At 45.6% G+C, this 23,514-nt stretch overlaps 1 protein-coding gene across 7 annotated transcripts in view; it reads left to right on the plus strand.

Annotated features, from left to right (window-relative positions):
* Positions 1 to 23,514, plus strand: part of nphp4 (nephronophthisis 4) — a 591,121-nt gene that overhangs the window by 511,801 nt on the left and 55,806 nt on the right. For all 7 annotated transcript variants that reach the window (XM_038821764.1, XM_038821765.1, XM_038821766.1 and 4 more), the window contains 3 exons: positions 11,097 to 11,225; positions 17,982 to 18,187; positions 21,730 to 21,956. In XM_038821764.1, coding sequence (XP_038677692.1) covers positions 11,097 to 11,225; positions 17,982 to 18,187; positions 21,730 to 21,956 — 562 coding nt within the window. The remainder of the gene's footprint in view (positions 1 to 11,096; positions 11,226 to 17,981; positions 18,188 to 21,729; positions 21,957 to 23,514) is intronic.

The raw sequence follows: 23,514 nt of genomic DNA on the forward strand, positions 1-23,514 counted from the left end.
CAGTTACTGATCTCGACCACTGTACAATTTTTTTATCATTGTCCATTACCATTTTCCTCTAATTCCCTCCTATTCTCTATCTTCTCTCTCTTCTGATTGTCTCCATTATCTCGGTATGGCTCTCACTCATGATCCTTTATGGGCGTACTCACTGTCAGCCTTAAAGCCTGAGGCAAAAATTGATAGAATTGTACAGCACAGGAGGAGACCATTTGGCCGACTGTGCCTCTTTGAAAGAGCCAACAAATTCATCCCACTTTCCTACTCCTTCCCTGCACTTCTGCAATTTTTCCTCTTCAAATATTTATTCAATTGCTTTGCGAAAGCTACTATTGATTCTGCTCCCATTGTCTTTTCAGACAGCACATTACAGATCACACCAACTCACAGCATAAGATAAATTTGCTGCGTCTCCTGCTGACTTTTGTTTTGCCACTTATCTGCCCTTGGTGATCGTACCTCCTTCTACAGGAAATGGTTTCTCTTTAATTATCTATCAAAATCCTTCATAATTCTGCACATCTTGATTAAATCTTCTCTTTACCTTCTTTGGTCTGAGATTCCTTAGGAAGTGAGCGGTGGAGTCCAGAGTATTAATTAATGCTTTTAATTTTCAGATACAAATCCATTTAATCTGACTGTTGACCTTTCCATTGTCTTAACGTTTGAATTGAGAATTGTATGTGCACCCTGTAAAACGGAGTTACCAATTCAGTCTCAGATGAGGAGATGGCTTTGCTCAAGGACCTGCTGGCTGGATTGTAGCTTTGTTGCTCGATGCGCCTTGAGATCTTTGAGAAAAGAAACAAAGTTGCGAAAGGAAAAGGGTTTCCTTCAAAGGTACCCTAATTCTCGGCGTCCATCTTGTAACCTTGATTCAGATATGGACAAAAGCATTGAGTTCCAGAGGTGAGAGTGACTGCCCTTGACATCAAGACAGCATTGGACCGAGTATGGCATCAAGGAGTCCTTTCAAAACGAGTCAGTGGGAGTCAGGGAAAATCCTCCACTGATTGGAGTCGTACCTAGCAGATAGGATGATGGCTGTGGTGGTTGGAGGTCAATCATCTCAGTTCCAGGACATCACTACAGGAATTCCTTAGGGTAGTGCCCTTGTCCCAACTACCTTTAGCTGCTTCATTGATGACCTTCCTTTCATTGTAACGTCAGAAGTGTGGTGTTTGCATATATTGCACAATGTTTAGCTCCATTCATGATTCCCCAAATACTGATGCAGTCCATGTCCAAATGCAGCAAGATCTGAACAATATCCAAGCTTGGGGTGATAAGTGGGTTCAGGCTACACAAGTGCCAGGCAATGACATTTCCAAAAAGAAAGAATCAAACCATCAGCACTTGACATTCAATGGCATTACCATTTCTGAATTCCCCATCATTGACATCTTGGGGGTCACCATTGACTGAAACTGAATTGGACTAGCTATATAAGAGCAGCTCAGAGGCCAAGAATGTTGTGGTGAGTAACTCCTGACTCCTCAAAGCCTGTCCATCATCTACAAGGCACAAGTCAGGAATGTGATGGAATAGTCTCTACATGCCTGGATGTGTGCAGCTCCAACAACACTCAAGAAGCTCTACACCATCCAGGACAAAACAGCCCGCTTGATTGGTACCCCTTCCATAAACATTCACTCCACCACGAACGAACAGTGGCACTGGTGTGCAGCATCTAAAAGATGCTCTGCAGGAATCACCAAAGCTCCTTAAATAGTACCTTCCAAACTCATGATCGCTACCATCTAGAAGGACAAGGGCAGCAGACACATGGGAACACCACCAACTGGAGGTTACCCTCCCAAGACACTCACCATCCTGACTTGGAAATATATCGCCGTTCCTTGACTGTCACCGGATCAAAATTCTGGAATTCCCTCTCTGACAGCACAATGAGAGTGCCGACGCCTCATGGACTGTAATAGTTCAGATAAGCAGCTCACTACCATCTTCTCAAGGGCAACTAGGGATGGCTCAGCCAGGGATGAAATGAAAATCGCTTATTGTCACAAGTAGGCTTCAAATGAAGTTACTGTGAAGTTACTGTGCTGCTGGCCTGCTTTCAAAGCCAGCGATTTAGCCCTGTGCTAAACAGCCCCAGATATAATAATAACAGCTTATTGTCACAAGTAGGCTTCAATGAAGTTACTGTGAAAAGCCTCTAGTCGCCACATTCCGGCGCCTGTTCGGGGAGGCCGGTACGGGAATTGAACCCACGCTGCTGCCTTGTTCTGCATTACAAGCCAGCTATTTAGCCTAGTGTGCTAAACAAATCAATTTTTAAAAAACCTTAGCTGTCCATTGCAACAAGCTGAGATAACAGGCTCAAACTGGTTTAAGCTAACATCAGATTTATTTTTGCGTGATAACTCAGCCTCATCGTAGAAGAAATTCAGCCTTGCTGGAGTGGGGTTCTTATGCACGTCTGATTTTCAGCATTCCACTATTGGCAACCGTGCCTTCTGCCGCTTAGGCCCTAAATTTTGGGATTCCCACCCTAAACCACTTCACCTCTTTACAAGTCACTTCCCCTTTAAGACCTTCCTTTAAAACCTACCTCCTTGACCATGTTTTTGTTCAACGTTCCAACATCTGCTTTATGTGGCTCTCTCCAATTTTTGTCTGATGACATTCCTGTGAATTATTTCATGACATTTTTTACCACACCATAAGTGCTTCATAAGCAAAAGTAGCTGTTCTTCTGCCTTCTCTTTTCATATCTCCACCCTGTGCTGTGCTTTTGCAGCAACGAGACAGAGCTCTTGGACCTGTGCTGCTTGAGCATCCTTCCGATATGAAAGTCACCATGGAATGAAGTCTAACAGTGCAGAGGGTGCTTTGACCAATCCCAGACTGTAAAGCTTAAACTTGCGTAATATTAGTGTGGCTACTGGGCTCGATGGAAGGTGGAGTCTGTACAGTAGCCTCCTTTACAGTAGGGAAGCATGGACAGCTGACAAAAGCCCAGACAAGTGGCTGAACAGCTTTTGCCTTGCTATCTGACAGGAGAAAATATCAAATGCGAAGGATTCCCAGCATGTTTGCCCTGTCGAGTCAGCGACAACTCTATTGTCTGGGTCACGTGAGACAAATGGATGACAGCTGCATCTCTAAAGACTTGCTGCATGGCACGATTATTATTGGCAAGAGGCCGTCCACGTCTGCGATACAAGCATGTCTGCAAGCGAATCCGAGATCCGGCTTGATACAGTTGACTGGAGCACATGGAGACAAGCAGTAGGGACGGGTGTGGATTAATCAGAGGACAAAAGAAAGAACCAGACGGTTCAAAAAAGAGCCTGACAAAAGGAAAACACGTTGGTTGGCCTCAAGCGAAAATTATTTATCTGTGCCAGCTGCAGAAGGGTCTGCCACTCTAGAATCAACCCCTACAGGCATAACAGATGATGTTCATTATAGAACTGACATACATCCCGGGTGCAGTCCCTCACCTCCCGAGACTGACAAGTGCCTATATTATCAGGCACGAGACAACATTATGGGAGGGACATCTGGATCCATCAGGTGGGGAGTTGCAACCACCACCATGAGAGAGACAGTTAACAGCAATCAGATACCGGCTCCCCACACAGACTGTGCCACTCTCGGATATACAGGAAGCAGGGTGGCAGTTTAAAGCTGATTGTGATTGAAGCGGTCAGAGAGACACTGTAACATAAAAACGTTGTAAGGGATGGCTTGGGGCTGAGGCCCAGGCCTGGAAGCTGTAACAGAAAAGAAACAAGGTGCAATAGGAATGTAGGAAGAATCATTGCATCTCTACAGTGCAGCAGGAGGACATTCGTCCCATCGAGTCTGCACCGACCCTCTGAAAGTGCACCCCACCCAGATCCACTCCCTCAGTAGAATTCTGCGTATACTCTAAGTAACAGATCTGTCATACCATCGATGACACCTTACAGTGAATTGTCTTTTCCATAGCCAGGCAAAGGTTATTCAAAGAACCCCTCTTCTTGGTGGCTATTTGTTAATGTTATGGTAGCGTGGGCAGGCTTGCCTCTTTAAACGACTTAAGACTAAGATTGAAAAGGATCCTAGGTATGAAGTTTATGGGGCTGCCCACAAAAGGTAGTCTCAAATCTCTTCCTCCAGCGTGCTCAGGAGTCTGGCCATTGAATCGATGCCTAAGTTAAATTGGCACTTTCATGTCGCTGAACATCTGTAACTATTTCAACACAGAAATGGAAATAAAATTAAACCTTATTGCAGAGGATTTACTCAGATGAAAAATCTTTCACATGAAAACGAGGCTTAAAAATGTTCCAGTTTGCCTGAATGCTCATAATGTTTTCCGCATCAAGTCGATAATTTGAAATCCTTGCAGTTTTCTTGCTGGCAGAAGTGCCTCGGGCTGTGATAATATTTTTTTTTCAGCTGAATGATTGTAGGTTGAGGTAAATCTTAATCATCTGTTTCAGCTCTTGACCTCTCTGAAAGCAGTTGTAAATGCCAGCAGAAAGGCCATATCAGGTTTCTCTCATGGACGCAGGTTTTGGATTTTAAACATTGTGAGAGCATTTCAGACAATTTGTGGGATTGGCAAGTCCACAGTGCACTTGCACTTTGTATTCCTGTGGGTAATAATCAATGTTTTATTTTTGTGTTAAAGAACTGGTATAACATTGATTGATTGATTTATTGTCACATGTATCGAAGTACAGTGAAAAGTACTTTTCTGCGGCCAAGGGAACGTACACAGTATGTACACGAGAGACAAGAATAATCGACATGGTAGATTGAGAAATAAGTAATTGGTTGCAGTGCGGGACAAGGGCAAAGAAAACAAATACGACATGAGCAAGAGCAGCATAGGGCGTCGTGAATAGTGTCTGACAAGGAACAGATCAGTTCGAGGGAGAGTCGTTGAGGAGTCTAGTAGCTGTGGGGAAGAAGCTGTTCCTTTGTCTGGATGCGCGGGTCTTCAGACTTCTGCATCTTCTGCCTGATGGAAGGGTCTGGAAGAGGGCAAAGCCTGGGTGCAAGGGGTCTCTGACAATGCTGTTTGCCTTCCTGAGGCAGTGGGAGGTGTATACAGAATCAATGGGAGGGTGGCAAGCTTGTATGATGCGTTGGACTGAGTTCACCACACTCTGCAGTTTCTTGCGATCTTGGGCCAAGCAGTTGCCATACCAAGCTGTGATGCAGCCGGATAGGATGCTCACTATAGGACATTTGTAGAAGTTTGCGAGAGTCGACGCAGACATGCCGAATTTCTTTAGCTTCCGTAGGAAGTAGAGACGTTGTCGGGCTTTCCTGACTGTTGCATCAATGTGAGTGGTCCAGAAGTGTTGGTGATGGTGACCCCCAGGAGCTTAAGGCTATCAACCATCTCCACTCAGAGCCATTGATGTAGTGGGGCGTGCGTTGTACGATGCTTCCTGATGATCAGTTCCTTGATTTTGCTACCAGTTAGGAGAGGTTGTTTTCAGTACACCATGCAACCAAGTGATCTATCTCCTTTCTATATATTGACTGGTCATTGTTTGAGATACAGCCCACGGCAGTCGTATCATCCGCAAACTTATAGATCAAATTGGAGTTAAATCTTGCTACACAGTCATGCGTGTATAGGGAATACGGTAGAGGACTGAGCACACATCCTTGTGGGGCCTTGGTGTTTTTAGGGTATTCGGGTAACAGATTGCCCGAGTTGTTTTTTTGTTATTCATTCATTCATTCATGGGATATGGACATCGCTGACTGGGCCAGCATTTATTACCCATCCTTAATTGCCCTTGAACTGAATGCCTTGCTAGGCCATTTCAGAGGGCAGTTAAGAGTCAATCACATTGTGAATCTAGAGCCACATGTAGGCCAGACCAGGAACAGATGGCAGATTTCCTTCCCTAAAGAACATTAGTGAACCAGATGTGTTTTTGCAACAATCGAAAATGGTTTCATGGTCACCATTAGACTTTAAAAAAAACAATTTAATTCAAGTTGCACCACCAGCAGTGGCCATATTTCAGCATGGTGTTATGGAAGAGGTGTTTTCAGAACCCCAAAATGTATCATGGAGTTCAACCAACCCCCACCTTTAATGAATTGTTGCTTTTGAAGCACATGGCTTATTCCCCAGGTGTAGTATTACAATTATGGACACATGGTTTTTAAAACAAAACAATGTTTATTCCATGAACTCAAATTAACCTTTTAAATAAACATTGGATCTCTTAACACCCCTTACTTCAAAGATAACCCCGAAAATAATACAACACTACCCAATCCTGCAAACTGTTCCTTTACACATCCAAAAGACTTAACAAATCCTTCAAACAGAAGCACATTAGATTTATATTCAATACTGAGACCTTTTTACAATTCCGATTTCACCAAAGGATTAAGAGATAGTCCTTCATGGCAGAGATCACCAGCAATGCAGCTCACAGCCACACCCAAGCTTTCTTCAAACTGAAACTAAAACTCCCAAAAAGCAGAAGTGAGCTCAGCTCCCCCCCCCCCCCCCCTCTGTGACAGCACTTCAGTAATATGATCAGCTTCATTTCTTAAAGGTATATTTCTGAAACATCCAATTCTTAAAGGCGCTCTCACATGACAATGGGACCCCATAGCATTACTCTGGGTCTCTAGATTATGAGTCCAGTGACAATACGACTATGCAACGTCTCTCTTTGTTGAGAAAAAGTATAAAAGCTGGCCATTGTAAATTTAGATTATTCATTATGCATAAAAGTAAAATGTACTATTTAATATTTTCCTCTGCTTGATATGTTATGATCCCCATGGGGAAATATAAACCAAAATTACTGAATAACCCCCAAATAAAGAAATTACGAACAAGTCAGAACACGAGTTAGAACTATCACAAATTACGCATGAATTAACAAGCAAAGGATACTTCAGATAACAAGGTAAATGTCACTTCAAACAGTAGATCCGGCAAAGATGCGTCTTTCGAATAGTCTGCTTTCTTCCTCCTTCTGTGTCTGTCCTCTTCCTTTCTGTGTCTGCATCTATGCGCTGTTCACCCTCACCCTCCAGTTCCTCTACTTGCCATGCTCATTTGTGTCTGCAGTTCTCCTTTGTGTCTGCAAGCTGCACACTTTTAGGCTTTACCTTCCTTCCTTTTGGTACTGCCAACAGGTCAAGGGTCACCAGCTCACATGGCTCAGTACTTCTCACTATCCAGGAAAATGACAGTTGATCCCTTTAAAATTGATGCACATTTTTAAAAGTTCTTTTTAAACATTCTGAAAAACAATTACAGATTCCACAGACATTTTAAAGAACTAAAAAATTTTCATAACTGTACGCTTCCCAGTCAAAGGCCAACACAATAGAAATGACTCCATTCGGTAATCAAAACAAATTCAGGTTCGCATGTTAAGACTTGCAATATTTGGAAAGGAAATGTTCTTTTAAAGCAGCTATTGAATCAAGTTGTCAGAACATCCTTGATAATTCAGGTTAGAACAACTTTAGGGCAGCATGGTAGCACAGTGGTTAGCACAGTTGCTTCTCAGCTCCAGGGTCCCAGGTTCAATTCCTGGCATGGGTCACTGTCTGTGTGGAGTCTGCATGTTCTCCCCATGTCTGCGTGGGTTTCCTCCGGGTGCTCCGGTTTCCTCCCACAGTCTGAAGATGTGTAGGTTAGGTGGATTGACCATGCTAAATTGCCCTTAGTGTCCAGACGTGTTAGGTGCAGTTACTGGGTTACGCCGGAGGCATGGGCTTAAGTGAGGTGCTCTTTCCAAGGGCCGGTGCAAACACGATGGGCCAAATGGCCTCCTTCTGCACTGTAAATTCTATGATTCTATGAACTCAAATGAAAAATAACATTTATGGATAGTATTATTAATGGGGAATATTGCAGCTAAGTCGATGGATTTAAAACAAATCCTGGTTCCAAAAACATTTGCATTTCGCTTGGTGCTCGATTGAACTCTGTGTGTCCTCCATCGCATCCAGAGAATTATAAGTCAGAAACCTCTGTGTGCTCACACCTGGACTGCTGTCCAGCGTTTTGGTCTCCTTAGCTAAGGAAGAGTATACTTGCTTTCATAGTTATGGCATGCATCTGATTTGAGACAGCATGGGGTGCAGGTCACTCTACAATGAACATGCTCTGTTGTGGCTGGAGAGAATGATTCCGAGTGGCAATCCCTTCAGCTGCCACAGATCAATACTGTTGGCCCGAGCTTGCTATTTGTCCATTTCGATTGAAGTGGGAGTGGAACAAAGATTTACTAGACTGATTCTTAGGATGTGAGGATGGCCCTGTGAGGCGAGATTAAGTAGAATGGGTCTATATTCTCACGTTGACAAGAATGAGACAGTTTAATTGAAATGTTTTGAGATTTTGACATGGTAGATGCTAAATAGTCATTTCCCCTGTCTCGAGTTCTCGACTCAGGATAAAGGTTCAGTCACTTCAGACTCTCTTTTTCTCATGGTTCACAGTACTTGTTGAGTAAACAAAAGTCTTGGGAGTGCACTCTACACAATAGACTTTATGTTTATATTTTGAATGATCAGTTTAACCAGAGAAAAGAGAGCTGGTTTCAGCGTCAAGTTCATGCTCAATGATGAACTGTTGAAACTGTGCTCCTTAATCCACCATATTTCGCCTACATCAAATGGAAAAGTCACAGATAAAACTGCATGATGTAGCTGTTCCCAAATCCTTTGAAGACAATATATTGAGAAGTATTGCTCCATGATGCTGTGAAGAACCCCACTGATGTTAAATGCAATGGTATCCCAAAACTCATAAGCATCACTTAGAACCCCATTTTTTGTGGTGTATATTTTCAATTTGGTATACTGTAAGAAAAGATATGCAAAACAGGGAAGCATAGTCTCGTCACTGTGATCAATTAATAAAGAATATTTACTAGCTTAAAATAAACACATGACAACACAGACGATAATACACTACAACACTTAATACTCTGATGGCTATACACACACAGTAATACATGAAGTTGTCACATGGTTTCCAACTACCTATGTTTTCCAAACTCTGAGATGCCACTTTGTTCCCAAACAACATCCAATGCTGGTTTAACTCAGGGGACTAGACAGCTAGTTTGTGATGCAGAACAAGGCCAGCAGTGCGGGTTCAATTCCCGTACTAGCTTACCCAAACAGGTGCCAGAATGTGGCGACTAGGGACTTTTCACAGTAACTTCATACTTGTGACAATAAAAGGTTATTATTATAGAATTCTACGGGCTAAATCCAGCAGATAATTACCACATACAGATTTGGCCGCGTTTGGAAAAACTGTCTTCAATTTTAGCAAAGGCAAAATCTTTTCCGTTCGCGTTTTAGATTTTAACAGGCTGCCCGTTATCAATAACTGTTTTTGCAATCGGGTGTGGCTGTGATGGTAGCTGCCTACTGTGTCCCTTTCTCCAGTTATTGTGCTATGGATATATTATTCTTTCCCTTTGATGTTGCCCGCCCTGTGGATCTGGCTTTTAGGAATCATAGCAAGTAGTACCCTCTGTAAACAAAGTTTCTACAAACTTCAGCAACTCTTGTCAAAACTACAGCAAAATGCCCAAGAAAAGCAAGATGATGTCCTCAGAAAAATGTAGTGAGTGGAGGATAGTTGTACAATGGAAATTATGTGTTTCACTTACAGCAGTGAGGTCTCCAGATATGACCGACTGAGACATCTGCATTCTGACAGGGTTTGTGTGTCTGTATCAGCAGCTAATTGCAAAGTGGCATATTGTGTCTGGACATTTCACTCAATGCCAATCGTGTAATTCTGGCTTTGTCGCCTCCATGGAACTCTGTTGCTGATTGTCACGGCCAGTGGCTGAAACCTGATTCTGCCGTGAAAACCTTGCTGCAATTATTCATAAGAGGATGGATTTGGAAACGAGGAAATCTGGTGCAGAATCACCCCCAATAAGCGTAATGGAAAGCTATTCCCTCACTGAGGATGTCACAGTAAATATCTTTGCTGACAAAGAAGACAGCAGCATCTTGTAAATATTTTTTATGTGCAGTTTTCTTAAATATTCCCAGCGCTCATAGTACGATTCAGATTAAAATGATAGACATACAGCAGTATGTCGCAGGTAATTTTATTTTCTGGGAATTTGCCAAAGGAGATTGACAACAGAATTAACTGAGGTTGTTGAAGTTATCAAGTTCACTTCAGACTATAACTCCAGCAGTCTCATTCATTAATATCAGATTTACAACATCTGCAGGATTTTGCTTTCGTTAGTGTTAAAATCACATCCCATGCAAGGCAGTGTTATCAGAGGGTGCAAGTCACACTAAAGGTCGGATTTTTAACTGAGTTCTTACCTGCAAGGGGTTCCCAGGTGAAATGTGGGCCGTTTGTATGTAAACTGTGTTGGTGATTGTGTGAATGAATGCAGACAGCAGATCAGAAATACTGAGGACGCAATTTATGATTTCGATATTCATTATCACCAAATGATGGTGGGGGCACAGTTATTTCTGAAGTTACAAATCTCTTCAGTTCTCTTCCGTCTTGTTCCCCCTTCCAGAAGGCAGGAGTTCTTGCCGACTTGTTTTCGATTGGTGTTGACAGCTTTCTGATAACTTTTACCAGCTACCCCACACCTCAGGCATGTGCTTGGGCAGTGAAGAGCCAGTTACCCAGCATGGATCGACGACTGGGAATCTGGCCTCCCTCAAATCAAACAGGCACACTGTGTGCGATATTCTGATGCGCGAAAGCAGTGAGTGACGTTCCCCACCATCACCACATTTTCAGAAAATCACCCACTGAGTGTCAGGAAGCAGTTTAACTGTGAGGACATCATGGTTCAGATCCTTTCCATTGTACTCGCATGTGCTTTCCAGGGTGTCTCCAGAATGGAATCAGAAGCAGCAACACAGGCTGGCTTTATGCCCTGCCATAGCCCAGGGTGGTGAGGGCAATTGTCCCAACCTTACTGCCACTCCCAGGTTAAGCTGGGTGCTAAGTGCCAAATCAAGAATGGAATGCAGTTTTATATAAATAATCAAGCTCCTCTTATGTCAGACATCATCATTTCTCACAGTAATGTTATGTTTGGATAACATTGTCACGAGTTTTGTCTCCACAGGTCACGAACCTAAGCGGACAGCAAAAAGCCCTCTGCCTACTCCTCAGTCAAGGATCATCTCCTCCCATGATGGAACTGGCGGGTTTTCTGGTGGAAGCCTATCTACACAGGGCATGAAGAGACTCATTGGTGAGTGTTCAATCAACCATTAATTAGTCTCCTTCCTTCTATAGTTCAGGATAGAACGCTTTGAGATAGCAGGAGATGCTCCATAGTGGAACAAATGGAATTGATTTTACTCATGTACAGGCTAACTACAAAAAATTAGCTTTCTGTTTCTTGGAGGATAGAAAATCATCTCAGGCAGTGACGTGAAACGGGTGATATCGGATAACATTGGAACGGCCATTCTATGCAGCGTCAGGAGTCAATGTTTGAACCCTTTCTCTTCTTGAAATATATAATGTCCTGGACCTAGACATAAAGGGCACAATTTCAACATTTGCAGATAATAAAAAACTTGGGAGCATTGTGAACTGTGGAGGGTATTTCAAAAGTCCACAGACAGAATGGGCAGGCGAGTGGCAGATTAAGTTCAATGCGGAGAAATGTGACATGATTCATTTTGGCAGGAGAAACATGGAGAGATACTATAAAATAAAGGATACAACTCTCATGGGGATGCAGGAACAGAGGGACCTGGGTGTATAAATACATAAGTAATTGAAGGTGGCAGGATAGGTTGAGAGAGCGGATAATAAAGCATACAGACTTTATTAATAGGAAACCCATCCGGCCCTGCCACCTTCCCCGACTGCATCCTCCCAATCGGGTCTTTTATCTCCTTTTCCAGTATTGCTCCTTCTAATGTAGCCCTGTCTCCCTCCCCTAGCTTTGGGTACTCCAACCCATCTAGAAATTCCAGCATCTCACGGTCTCCCCCGGGTGGCTCTGACCTGTACAACCTCTCGTAGAATTCCTCAAAAACCTTGTTAATCAGCTCCGGAGCCACCACCAACTTCCCGGCCCTATCCCTTACCTGAAGAATTTCCCTTGCTGCTGCCTCCCTCTGGAGCTGACCTGTTAACATACCTTATCTCCATGTTCATAAACTGCACTCCTCGCTCGTCTCAGTTGGCGCACCGCCTTCATGGTGGACAGTCGGTCGAAGCTCGCCTGTAGTTCCTTCCTCTTTCCCAGCATCGCTGGGTCTCCATCCTCCGCATAACTCCTATCTGCCTCCAACATCTCATCTATTAGCCTCTGCCGCTCCAACCTCTCCTCTTTGTCCACCCTGGCCTTAAACAAAATTACCTCACCCCTCACTACCACCTTTAGAGCCTCCCAGACGACTGCCATTGACACCTCACCCGCACGGTAGCATGGTGGTTAGCATAAATGCTTCACAGCTCCAGGGTCCCAGGTTCGGTTCCCGGCTGGGTCACTGTCTGTGCAGAGTCTGCACGCCCTCCCCGTGTGTGCGTGGGTTTCCTCCGGGTGCTCCGGTTTCCTCCCACAGTCCAAAGATGTGCGGGTTAGGTGGATTGGCCATGCTAAATTGCCCGTAGTGTCCTAAAAAGTAAGGTTAAGGGGGGGGCTGTTGGGTTACGGGTATAGGGTGGATACGTGGGTTTGAGTAGGGTGATCATTGCTCGGCACAACATCGAGGGACGAAGGGCCTGTTCTGTGCTGTACTGTTCTATGTTCTATTTATAATATTCACCTTTTCAATTTTTTCACAGAATACTTGGTTCCCCAAAAGCCCCACATCCAGTTTCCACCCCGGCCTCTGCACTACCCCCTTCTCCAGCACCATATCGACCCAATGTGGCGCGTGATCTGACACAGCAATTGCAGAATATTCCAACCCCTTGACTCCAGCCAGCAAAGCCTTTCCCACCACAAAAAAGTCAATCCGCAAGTATACCCTATGGACTGCTGAGAAAAACGAGTACTCCCGTTCCCCTGGGTGCAGGAACCTTCAAGGGTCCACCCCTCCCATTTCTACCATTAGTCCAGCCAGCGCCTTTGTCCCCCCCCCCCCCGATGGGACCGGCGAGCGCGGCCGTGATCTAAACAACCTTGGCTCCTGCACCAGGTTCCAGTCCCCCCCCCAACAATCAGCTCGTGTGTGTCCAAGTCAGGAATGGCTCCAAACACCTTCCTTGCAAATCCCGCATCGTCCCAGTTGGGACCATATACACTTACCAGCGCCACTAATCTCCCGTCCAGCGCCTCTGCCACAATCACATATCTACCCCCCTGATCTGCCACTATCTTCTCCATCTGGAAGCGTACCCTTTTGCTGAACAACACCGCTATCCCTCGAGCCCTTCCATCAAATCCAGAGTGAAACACTTGGCTAACCCAACCCTTTTTAAGTCTCACCTGGTCCTTCACTCTCAAGTGAGTCTCCTGCAGCATTGTCACATCAGTTTTCAGACTTTTAAGATGCGCAAGCACCCTTGCCCTCTTGACTGGACCTCCTAGCCCTCTCACGTTCCATGTGACTATCCTTACTGGGGGTCTCTCACAAACCCCCCCCCTCCCCCCACCTTTCTTATCCACAAGCAACATACCGCCAGGCCCTGCCCCATAAGTCTTATCCGCCCCTGTCCATTGTTAACATCGAACCCCTCCCCCCCCACCGAAACCTTTCCCCTGAAACAACATCCCCCAGCATCCAACACCCCCCCCCCCCCCCCCTCGCTCGCCTCGTAGGCTCCAATGTCCGCAGCCCTCCTCTCCTGTCACCTCCATTCACTAGCTGACTTTAGCTAGCTAGTGCGGGTGGCTCCCCCCCGCCAAAATATATCATCCCCTTCCACCATTAACTTAAACTCTATAACAATGCAAAGAGAAGTAAATTACAATACAAATCCGTAAAAAGAAAGTTATAACATTTATACATTTTCCGGCTGTTCAAACACAGTCCACAGTCTCTCTTCCAGCTCCGCTCTTCATGTCTGTCCCAAGCCTTCTGCCTTCACGAACGCCTCAGCTGCGCATCCGCTGTCTCAAAATAAAGGTCTTTGCCGTTATACGTTACCCTCAACCTCGCTGGGTACACCATACCAAACCGTACCCCCTTCTTGTAAAACGTCGCCTTTACTCGCCCAAACGCCGCTCGTCTTTTTGCCAACTCCATCGTCAAGTCCTGGTAGATCCGGACCGTAGTACCATCCCATAGTACCTCCCGCTTCGGCTTCGCCCAGTTTAATACCTTCTCCTTCATGCAAAACTTATGGAAGCAGATAATTACTGCCCTTGGCGGCTCGTTCAGTTTGGGCTTCGGGTTTAATGACCAATGGGTTCGGTCTAGCTCGTACTGGGAGGGGTTCTCACCCTCCCGCATCAACTCCTCCAACTTCTTAGTGAAGTATTGTGTTGGCCTTGGGCCCTCTGTCCCTTCGGGCAAGCCCTCAATTCTCAAATTATGCTGCCTTGAGCGGTTTTCCAAGTCTTCCAGCTATGCTCGGAGACCTCTATTAGTTTCCACAGCCCTCCGCAACTCATCTCCCATCAAGATGGCCTGGTCGCTGTGTCGTGACATGGCTTCCTCCACTTCTTTCATCTTCTCGCCCTGCTCTCTCACCTCGACCAATGCCTTTGCCACCGCCACCTTCAACGGGGCAATTATCGGGGCGATTGCCTCCTCCACCAGTAACTTCAATGCGGCCGCTGTCTCCTTTTTCCAGGCCTCCATGTGCCTTGCAAACTGTTTTTCCAGCTCCACCGCCATCACCTCAGTCATCTTCTCCACCGTAAATAGTGCGGCTACGCTTTGCAGTTCGGCTTCCACCATCCTATCACCACTTTTATTCGTCTTCTCCTTCAGCGGCGACCCCGCGTTTCCTCCTTTCTTCGATGCTGCTTTTCGCATCCTTTAGCGGCTTATTGTTTTTTACTTTCTTTCTCTTCTCCTCTCTCTCCCTCCACCCTTCTGTCCTTCATCAAACTGAATTATTCTTTTTTTTAAAAAAAAAGGAGGAAAAGAAAACTTCACCAAACTTCTTTAAATTTCTTTAAATCTTCCAGCTCTCTTTCTTTCTCCTCTGTATTCATCCAGAACTCCCCTGGGACCAGGTGTCAGCTTTCTTTCTTCCCTCCTAGGTGGGAGCCATCCGATTTGGGACACCCCACTTACATGGTGCCCTGGACTCAGGCCTGCCTCCTCGTAGCTCCGCCCCCACTGCTCTGGCCCCGGCGCGCGCTGGGCCCAGTGCCTCAGCCCCCGCCGCCCAACACCCGTGCGGGGTTCTTCACCGGTTTCTAAACCGGCCCCACTGGCTGCTCCCGACGGCCCCAAATGCCGATGGAAGTCGGGCGGGGTGCGCTAAAGTTCGGGGAAATCCCTGAAAACGCCGCGACTCACGGCCACCGGCGGGAGCTCTTCGTGCTCCGGCCGCCCTGCGTGCCCACGCCACCGGAAGTCCTATACTGTAACAATTCTATGATTCTTTGTGATATTTAATTTCATTCATTGCAGTTAAACGGAATCGGGCACTGAGTATGACGGCCAATCCAATAACACATGTTTTATGCCATCATCGGAGACAAATTTCTGGCCCTTTAGCTAATTCTGGAAAACTGTTGTCCTTTACACACTTTGGCCAGGGTTTTGTTTCTGATTTAGTGTCCAGTAATAAACTTCTGTTGTTAACTAAGTTTTCCATGGAAAAGGCATAAATGGAACATAGACATAGAGCATGATAAAGTAACTGATTGTGAAAAGTTAATAGATCTTCAGCTTACCCAGATAGGGCATTATTGAATCCATTTACCAAAATTGGATGCGTTGCTGAAAAAATACATTTTGTCAAAGTTCTTTCTCTTGCACTCATCAGAACAATCGCAATAATTCCAATATCAGGGGATACAACAACTTTATACTCTATGGGAAGAGAGTGCTGATTGGTTTGCAAGTGGACTCTGATTGTTAGAGGCGTTGCCATAGAGAATGCACCAGTTAGAGATGACTGGCAGTTAACTGTCAAGCTTTGTTTGAAAATTGATCAATAAAGCTTCATGGTTATTGGTATTCTTATCATTGTCCTGATGAGTTCAAGATGAAAGCTTTGGCAATGCAGCAACACTCAAGCCCTGTACTACCAGAATCGATGTTCCGAGTTGGAGTGTTAGAGAAGTATTAAAGGCACCAGGTGTTAAGAACAGAGAGAAAATAAGCAAATTGTCTTAAAGCTGTACAAATAATTTGCTCATCCTTCCTGTCAAAGATTAAAGGACGGAGGTGTGGTTAATTTAAAAAAATTATAATTTATGGGTTGTGGGTGTCGCTGGTTAGGCCAGCATTTATTGCCCATCCCTAGTTGCCCTTCAGAAGGTGGTGGTGAGATTCCTTCTTGAACCGCTGCAGCCCTCGAGGTATAGGCACACCTACTATGATGTTAGGGAGGAAGTTCCAGAATATTGTCCCAGTGACAGTGGAGGAACGGCGATATATTTCCAAGTCAGGGTGGAGAGTGACTTGGAAGGGAACCTCCTGGTGGTGGGATTCCCAGCTATCTGCTGCTCTTGTCCTTGCAGATGATAGTGGTTGTGGGTTTGTAAGGTGTTGTCTAAGGAACCTTGGTGAGTTACTGCAGTGCATCTTGTAGACGGTACACGTGGCTGCCACTGTTCGTCAGTGGTGGAGGGTTTGAATGTTTGTGGAAGGGGAGCAATCAAGTGGGCTGCTTTGTCCTGGATGGTATTGAACTTCTTGAGTCTTGTTGGAGCTGCACGCATTCAGGCAAGTGGGGAGTATTCCATTACACTCCTCACTTGTGCCTTGTAGATGGAGGACAGGCTTTGGCGGTCAGAAGGTGAGTTACCCGGCGTAGGATTCCTAGCCTTTGACCTGCCCTGGTGGTCACAGAATTAATATGGCCAGTCCAGTTCAGTTTCCAAGGATGTTGATTGTATACAAGGCTCATCAAAGAGATTAATAAGAAATGTAAAATAGGTAAAATGTATCAGGAGACACTGCAATGTCCTATTGTAGACTTTCCATTGACATGTGACTTTAATGAGGTAGTTGCCATGAGTCCAACGATATGGGGTGAAGACAGAGGTATTTTCGTTTTGCACTTTAAATCTGGTTGCTGAGGAAATAACCTTTCTGCAGTAATACATGGCAAGGACAAAAAGATGATTGTAGATCAAGTCACAGAAAAAAGGATAGGGACTGGACTTGGGGCACTGGCTAAGTTTCTGTCTGATCCTGGGGGCGGGGTGGGGGGGGTGGCAGAATTTGCTAAAGGTTGAGTTCAGAGACACGTGTGAAAACATGGACATTGCGATCATGAGTACTGAACTGAAAATAATTTCAGCAAGGGACTCTGTGAAAGGAATCACACAGTCATAGACTAAATGCTGCATAAAATCTTAGCCAATCAACCAAGCAGCAATTTGACAACTGCACTGGCATGGGCAGCTAATGAAAATAATTCACTTCAGAAGGTTAGAGGGTATAGTCCGTACCAATTGCTCTATGTAAGGAATCCCGAGTTACCTTCAGTACTGGCTGATAGCCTGCCTATGGGGACTCTGATTAGTTACACTTTTCCTACATGTGTGAATGCTTTACAGGCAGGGCGAAAGAGCTTTCATCAAGGCACACCCTGCGTGTGTGGGCGGGTGTCTCCATGTACATGAGGGAGATCTCAGGTTGTATTTTTACATTTGTTAGATCTGGGCATCCTTTTAAAAACTCTCTGATCTCTGGTGGCGTGAGGCCTACCTCCAGCATTTTTTTTTACAAAGTGGTGGAAAATATGGCGGGCAATGCAGCCGGCAAGCTGCACATCGCTTTTCTTGCCGGAGCCGGCACTTTGAAAAATACCCTGAAAATTCCGCCCACTGTGTTTAAACAGGAATGCGTCTAATTTCCCTTCTGGATTTTCTGCCAATTATCTTGCAATTTCTCTTTCGCTTTCTTTTCAGGTCACAACATGTCTAGAGCACAGCGTATGATAGACTTGGACAGTGAACTGGCCTCGGTCATTTTCTCCAGAGCCCGACTTAACAGTTTTGGGCATCAAGAACTGGATAATGATGCAGATATTGTTCGGAAACGGAAGCTGGAGAGGATGATGGCTGTCCGGCAACTCGAGTCAGGTGTCGATCTTAAATCAAAGACCCGCATTTTGGTAAGGTGCTCAGATTTAAGCTCCATCAACAAAGGAAAATGGAGTGCACTTTTAAAGGAAACTGCAAGATTTTATATAATAAACAGATATTTGGGGGGCAGACTAATGGGAGAGGTTCTAAGTGCAACTTCCCGGATACCATCAGGGTGCAGGGACCACTGAAGCCCCACCTGGTGCCTTGCACCAGCGAGCCGACGGCAGTCTCCAGTTCCTCCGAATCTCGCCCTCCTGACAAGGTCAGTGGGCAGGACAGGGTGGCACGGCAAAGCCAGTATCTCCAATAAGGTTGCCAGGGCCCTCCAGCTCCAGGCCTTCCAGAGGATACCCGCCAAAAGCATCAAAGGCCAAATACAAAAAGCAGCAGGCTGCTCCACCTCCAATGTGCATCCAGGGGATGCACCTCGACACAGTGGCAGAGAACGGAAGCTCAAAAAGATTGAGGATCACAGAGTGGGAACTGGGGGTGTGAAAGATGGGTGGGAGGATTGGGATGGGGGTGGTAATGGGGGAGGGGTGATCGGCATAATTGGGTGGGAAAAGGGGTGAAAAGACAGGAAAAGGCACGTCCTATGAAAGGCGGGCGAGGATGAGGGCCTCCCTGGCCTTCCAGGCATACTGGACACTCGCTGCCACCGCTGCCTGTCCTCCTTCCACCGGCTGCTCTCACTGGTCCTCCCGGTCTCGTTTTCCAGCCATTCCTGGTCCGGCCCTTCCTCATCAACCTCAGACCAGTCCACATGTCCCTCCTCCTCCAGCATGTCGCCCCGCTGCTGTGCTAGTTTGTAGAGGGCACAGCAGAACACCACAAAGCTGGATACCCTCTGGGGGTGTACTACAGTGCACCACCAGAGGGGTCCAGGCATCGGAACCCCATTTTCATTTTCAGCAGTCCGATGCACTGCTCAATCACAGGTGGCAGAATGGGCACGTTATACCAGGTCGCGGTTTCCAGCTGCTGCACTGGCATCATCAGCCAGGTCCTCAGATGGTACCCCTCATCACTCCGCAAACCAACCCGTCATCTTGGGCTGGTCCTCAAAGACGCCGGGGATCTCCGAGTGTCACAGGGTGTAGCTGTCATGCACGCTCCCTGGGAAGCGTGCGTGCATGTGCATGATCCAGAGGCAGTGGTTACACACAATTTGAACATTAATGTAGTGAAACCCTTCCTGTTGATGAAGGGCACTCCCTGTTGCCCTTGTGTGCGGAAGGCGACATATGTGCCATGTGTTTGCCCTTGGACTTGAGGCATCCCATAAACGGCAGAGAATCCTGCTGCCTAGGCATCTTGATGGACTTGGTCAGCTCAAAGTTTATATAGCCAGCTACCCGGGCATCCATGACTTCATGGATGCACTTGTGGGCTGTAGGTTCCGAAATGCCACGTAAGTCGCTGCCCAAGCCCTGAAATGAACCGGTGGCATAAAGGTGACCTTGACGGCCACCGGGATCCTCCTCCTCCACGGGGTGCCAAGTCCGCGAGGACATGGCACAGGTGCCACGCTGTCTCCTTGCTGAGACAGAGCCTCCTACAGCACACGCTATCCGTCGTCTTCTTGAACGACCAACGACACCTGATCACGTTGGCCATCGCTGTCCTCCCCCTCTTTGTCTCTCTCCGCCTTCTCTGCCCTCTCGCCACCTGGGCTGCCACCAGCACCACAAAGGCTGCCACTGGTGGGTCTACGACACCATCGATATTGTTTTACCATTAAGGTTCTTCAACTTAAAAGGTGATTCCCTCATCCAGCGCTCCAATCTAGATGCAACATCCCTTAACAATGCGATCACAATCGACATACAGGATGTGCAGGATCACAGCGAGACTGACAGATCTCAGATCGTCTGTACAGAAGCACTCAACAATCAGAGGAGGGCTACTTAAGAGTCCAGAGAGACCACGTCAATAGAAATCTTGAAGATTTTGACTCCAGAAGAGGAGCACCACAACCCACAACGAAATGAAATTGTGAAGATTTTGACTCCAGAAGAGGAGCACCAAGAAACCACAGGAGATTCAAATGAACCAGAAATAAAAGAGGAACACAGCAAACATGACAGAAACAACAAGAACGAAAACAACAAGAACGACAACGAAAACAACAAAGACAGAAATGACAGAAACAACAACAATGAAACAACGACCTGTACAACATGGTACAACTTTGCACATGAAAAAAATTAAATTGTCCAGTAGTTTCTGTTCTTGTTTCAGATTCCAGCATCCACAGTCATTTGCTTCTCACCCAAATTTACCTGCTGACTCCCCAAAGCCTTTTCACCATCCACAAGACACAAGTCACGAATGTGATGGAACACTGAAGTGCAAACACAAAATTCTGGAAATAATCAAAAGGTCAGGCAGTACCTATAGAGAGAGAAACAGAGTTAACATTACGGGGCTGGTTTAGCACACTGTGCTAAATCACTGGCGTTTAAAGCAGACCAAGACAGGCCAGCAGCATGGTTCAATTCCCGTACCAGCCTCCCCAAACAGGTGCTGGAATGTGGCGACTAGGGGCTTTTCACAGTAACTTAATTGAAGCCTACTTGTGACAATAAGCGATTTTTATTTCATTTTCATTAACATTTCAGTCTTAGTAATGGTGACCCTGAAACCACCATCAATTGTTGTAAAAACCCACCTGGTTCCCTGATGTCGTTTAAGGAAGGAAATCTTCCATTCTTAATGGTCTGGCCTACATGTGACTCTATACCCAAAGCAATGCAGTTGACGCTTAACTGCCCTCTGAAATGGCACAATAAGCCACTCAGTTCAAGGGCTATTAGGGACGGGCAACAAATGCTGGTTTTGCCAGAAGTCCATATCCCATGAAAGAATAATGAAAAAAAAAATCAAAATAGGACCAAATTAACTCATTTTTTTCAGGTTGGCTTAATTTACTCCTCAGTAATGTTTGGCGCATTTGGGACTTAAGCGAAATGAGTTTGGAAAGAGTTTCAATGTTTCAATATTTCTTTCCTCCTCTTAATCTTCCTTTATCTATCTCTTGATCCCCTGTGATTTAGGGCTGGATAACTAATTATTATTTGAGAATCCTGAATATAATTTACTTATTGCGGAAGAAATATTCCCCATCTGCTTCCAAACTATCCGCTGGGGAAAGAGTGAGTTGTTATTGTTAGCCTGTCTTCACAGCCACAAGTGTTTTTTACCCTTTGGGAATACCGGTGGAAGGATTTCCGAACTGATTATCAGCCTGTTGAACTGGGCTGAATGTTCCTCCCATGGCCAACAAGGCCGGAATTCGACTCGATCCCAGAGCTTCTGGTCCAGCAGTAGGGTGCTACCACTACATCACAAGACCTCTGAAAGAGTGAGTGAGTGGACTGTTCCTGGCCCTGCCAGTATCATGCCAGTGTGGTCAACTAAGGGGCGTGCTTAAAGGTCAATATCTGTCTCTTCCTGTGGACTGGGTGAGCTTGTGAACATGCAATGAGACTATTGACTCATTTGCAACCTGTCTACCAAATGGAGAGGTGTTCTGTCCACACTTGATGGTATGTATGTTCTTTTCCAGGCGAAACACGAGGAGCGAATCCATCACGAGAGAGACTTACAAATCGTAGAAGCATACCGTGAGCGGATTAAAACGGAAAGTATCAGCAACATGTTGTCCCACGCCATCACCACGCAGTACACGCTGTATGCCACCCTTGGAAACGCTGAATTTTTTGAATTTTGCCTGAAAAATCCCTACAGTGTTCAACACACAATAACCATTGAATGTGAACATCCAGAGCTCAGGTACACTGCTTCCTGCACAGGTGGATTAAGTCTGATCCCCAACATTTCAGCCTGTGGTACTTGCAACAAAAACTGCGTCTCGCTCACCTACTTCTCCCTTTTGACCCTCAGCACATCTCCTCCTCCATGGATTTGATTAATTCTCCCCCTTCTTGGTTAAATTTGGAAGTGGGATTGAGGAGATTGAGAGATAGAGCAAATGTTGAAAATTTTAAGTAGGACACAGTGATGACTGATTTATGAGATTGGGCCTTGAGCAAGTCACTGATTAGGATTGTAGCCTTTGACCAAAGGTCTGAATATTCCTGCTCTAAAAATATTGAAAATTACCCGATAAAATGTATTTTTGCCTGTCTTATATTCCCCTCTTCCCTTGAACATCCATGGGACAAATGTCCCACATGTAAGCTTCTTCAAAGCTCTCTCCTGTCCTGGGCATCAGGTGGTGTCATCCATTGACCGGCGATGACTCTTTCCCCTTCATGTCTCCCATCACTATTTGTTCTGGAAACATGTGACCCTGACACTAAAATGATGGATTGTGTTTCTTAGTACTCAGGGCATTCAGTTAGTGAGTTTCAGAGTTAATCTTTGAGTGAATTAGAGGCACAATGGTGTATCCTGTTAGCGTGGCATCATGCAGCAGCTCTTGCTTAATTTTTGGACTCAAAGGAATACGTATCCTGGGGAATGGAGTACTTTCAAATGAGATACAACATGGTTGGACGCAGACCAAAAGTGCCCATTCCTCTGCCCCATTAAAAAGCCTCAGCTCTAGGGGCAGCACGGTGGCCCTGCTCCCTCACAGCGCCGAGGTCCCAGGTTCGATCCCGGCTCTGGGTCACTGTCCGTGTGGAGTTTGCACATTCTCCCTGTGTTTGCGTGGGTTTCGCCCCCACAACCCAAAGATGTGCAAGGTAGGTGGATTGGCCATCCTAAATTGTCCCTTAATTGGAAAAAATGAATTGGATACTTTAAATTTAAAAAAAGCCTCAGTTCTAAACCAAGGAGAGCACTTTCCCCATACCATTACGCCAGTGTTCCTCAAATTGTTGCCTTTCTGAGTGAGACCTCCAATTTAGCATTGAATTAGTGACAATAGATTTCCCCATATAATTGAGCCTACCCAGCTCAAACGTCTTTGGGGTAGAATCTGAATCCAAGATGATAAGAAAGTACAACTTGCTCCCCTTGCTTATGTTTTCTACTCAGTGTATTGCAATTGGTGTGCAGATTAGTTGGATTGGCCACGATCAATGCACGGGATTACGGAAGGTCAGCACAGACTCGATGGTACAAATGGCCTCCTTCTGCATTCTAAGGAATAAAATGATGTGGAGATGCCGGTGTTGGACTGGGGTGAGCACAGTAAGAAGTCTAACAACACCAGGTTCAAGTCCAACAGGTTTGTTTCAAACACTAGCTTTCTGAGCACTGCTCCTTCCTCAAGTGAATGAAGAGGTATGTTCCAGAAACATATATATAGACAAATTCAAAGATGCAAAACGAAGCTTTGAATGCGAGCGTTTGCAGGTAATTAAGTCTTTACAGATCCAGA

This window comes from Scyliorhinus canicula, chromosome 16, assembly GCF_902713615.1.
Source record: "Scyliorhinus canicula chromosome 16, sScyCan1.1, whole genome shotgun sequence".
Lineage (NCBI taxonomy): Eukaryota > Metazoa > Chordata > Chondrichthyes > Carcharhiniformes > Scyliorhinidae > Scyliorhinus > Scyliorhinus canicula.